This window comes from Arachis ipaensis, chromosome B03 (assembly GCF_000816755.2).
Source record: "Arachis ipaensis cultivar K30076 chromosome B03, Araip1.1, whole genome shotgun sequence".
Lineage (NCBI taxonomy): Eukaryota > Viridiplantae > Streptophyta > Magnoliopsida > Fabales > Fabaceae > Arachis > Arachis ipaensis.
In genome coordinates, this window is record NC_029787.2 from 116,181,821 (window position 1) to 116,184,513 (window position 2,693).

The 2,693-nt window shown below is 30.9% G+C and overlaps 1 protein-coding gene across 3 annotated transcripts in view; it reads left to right on the top strand.

The window, feature by feature from the left end:
- The window catches only part of LOC107633694 (DNA-directed RNA polymerases II and V subunit 6B-like), a 4,640-nt gene continuing 1,947 nt past the window's right edge, over positions 1 to 2,693 (top strand). Inside the window, exons 1-4 of one of the 3 annotated variants that reach the window (XM_021119359.1) lie at positions 1 to 426; positions 826 to 857; positions 957 to 1,138; positions 1,240 to 1,291. In XM_021119359.1, the coding sequence (XP_020975018.1) occupies positions 405 to 426; positions 826 to 857; positions 957 to 1,138; positions 1,240 to 1,291 (288 nt within the window). In that variant the 5' untranslated portion in view covers positions 1 to 404. Of the gene's footprint in view, positions 427 to 619; positions 670 to 825; positions 863 to 956; positions 1,139 to 1,239; positions 1,292 to 2,693 lie in introns of those variants that run through there. The other 2 variants (XM_021119358.1, XM_021119360.1) reach the window with 2 other exon arrangements.

Genomic DNA, 2,693 nt, shown 5'->3' on the forward strand with positions numbered 1-2,693 from the left:
TTTGCTAGTTAAACTGGCTGATCAAGTTCGATTTTTAGAACCATGAGTTCAAGGCCGACGACGATGGAGACTGCAACGCCAACAGCTCCAAGCAGACCTTCGAGAGGTGATGACGGCAACCCCGCTGGCTATCATCTGAAGTTTGAAGGTGGCTGCAAGCCTGCAACCTTCTTGTCTTTGACAGGGTTTAGCCATTTGTGAATTGAGAGAGAAATTTTTGGGTTTTTTCAGTAATTCAAAAAAACCAGCCCAATTTAATTAGTTGTCCGGTTCGGTTTTCAGAATAAAACTTACGTAAAAATCTCAACTAACTTAACAATTGATGGTTTTATACCACCACAAAAGAGGCAGAGAAGAATCAGAAGTTCAGAACACAACTTAGCAGAGAATGGCATCCTTTGAAGATGAGGAGGATATTGACATGGGGTAACTCCTTTCTTTATTTCTCCTCTTTTAATCAATTGTTGAGATGAAGGGTTATCTACTTCTTTTGCTTATTGGTTTTAGTATCACATGATGTATATATAATTATTAATTTGTTTTGCCTTTTGAGTTTTGACAACAATTATTATACAACATATATACACAAAGTTTGTCTACATATTCCCTCTCTTTGATGCTAAAGCAATGTGTATGTTAATCCATTTGATTTGCAAGGTGTTTGAAAAGGTAAACTATAATTTCATTTCACTTCATCAGTTCATCAAGAATTTAATTCAGTAAATTAAAGGTTTAAACATTATGCATTATGGTTAACTAGTTAATACCAGTCCTTAATTGATTTTATCATTTGAATATATCTAACTTTTAAATATGTAATTGCAGACTTGCTGATGATATTGCTTTTAGTTCAGATGGTGAGGTAATTAAGTGTTTAATTCAATTATTTTTTTCGTTCTGTTATGTTGTGTTCTTAATTTATTCAATATGTTAATTTATTATTATATATTTTGCAGGGGAAGGAAGAGCAAGGAAGTGATAATAACAAAAACAATGATTTAATTAGTGTCCAAACTTCAACTGATGATAAAGAAAGAGAGAAAGAGAGTGAAAAATTATCAGATGAGAAAATGAAAAAACCACAGATGACAAAGTATGAAAGGGCAAAGATTTTGGGAACAAGGGCTCTTCAGATAAGGTATTACTTTTTGGCATTTCTGATTTTGATTAAAGTAACATTTCATATCATGATAATTATTATGCTAAACTATGATATTTTAATTTCTTATGGTTTTGTAGCATGGATGCACCTGTAATGGTACCTTTGAATGGTGAAACGGATCCACTTGAGGTAATAATTGTTCCTTCCAATATTGCCATTCTTTTCTACCATTAGCACTTGCACAAAAATTCATTTTGTACTCCATGTATAGAAACATTGGTAAGTTAATTTAAGATTTTCTATTTAAATAAATTAAAATTTTCGTAAGAATAGAAGTTGTTGCTTAATAATATACAAGAGGTACCATTTTCACAACATCCTAATACGTTTGACTTAAAAGGTATTTCACATGAAGGTGTTAAGAATTGAGTATGTGTTTGAAATGAAATACATTTTCCATGAGTGAGATTATTACGAAATGAATTTTTTTTTTTATCAAATTAAGCACGTTACATATGAAGGAATAGAAAAATATAATTACTTTAAAATTCGAACTTTTTCTTTTTAATATTGTATTACTAGAAGTGAAATCCTTCATCATGAACCAAACTATGTGTTGAGCACAACTATGGCCATTTACAAAACGTCAGTGACGTTTTGTGTTTCTTCAATTAAAATAATATTTTTTATTACAAAACGTCAGCGACGTTTTGTTCTTTCATGATTAAAAAATTTTTTTTATCGCAAAACGTCAACGACGTTTTGTGTTACTACCACAACGTGTAGAACACCAAAATGATCAAATATTTTTGTATTTCACATTAAAATTATTCATATATAAAAATTTTAGCCTTAAAATTCACCTAATGCGAAATGTGTGTGGTCTTGGCACCATGGCCAATCCCATGGAAGAAAAAATATACAAGAGAGTGAAGTGAGGGGTAAACCGGAAGAGTTGAAAAAGAAGAGCAAATATAAAAGACAGAATGAAGTTTTTTTTGGGTCATGAAGACAGAATGAAGTTAAGTTACAAAGAAATAAGAAGTGTGAGGTGCATTTTTTTTTGGTATTCGTGTGAGGTGCATTTATTTATTTATTTTTAATTGAAACAAGGCTAAAAGCCCAAAAAAGAAAAGGCCGAAAAGTGTGAGGTGCATTTAGACATTTATCTATCAGATGATAAGTTAGACATATGAACAATAATTCTTTCGTGGGTTAAAATAATCCTCTGACATTGTGTCAAAACCCAAACAATATTTTTGTCGAAAAGCCCTTAAATTATATATATAAAAGAAAGATACACATTCCACATTACACTTAGGGTTTTAGGAAAATTTGAAATCAATTGAACCAATTTAGATTGATCGAGGAGTTAGCTTCTTCGTCCGCTTAAGTAAGAATCAGGGATTCGAATCTTGTTTTGTGTGTACAATAACTTATTAACCAAACATACTCTTAAATAGAGTTCAAATCTGCGACAAATTAATTTTTGAGCTATCAGATTTAGAGATACAGACTTAATTTAATTAAAACAAATTATTCATTTCGCCGTTCATCCATCTTTAAATAATGCTTCATGCTAAATAAATAG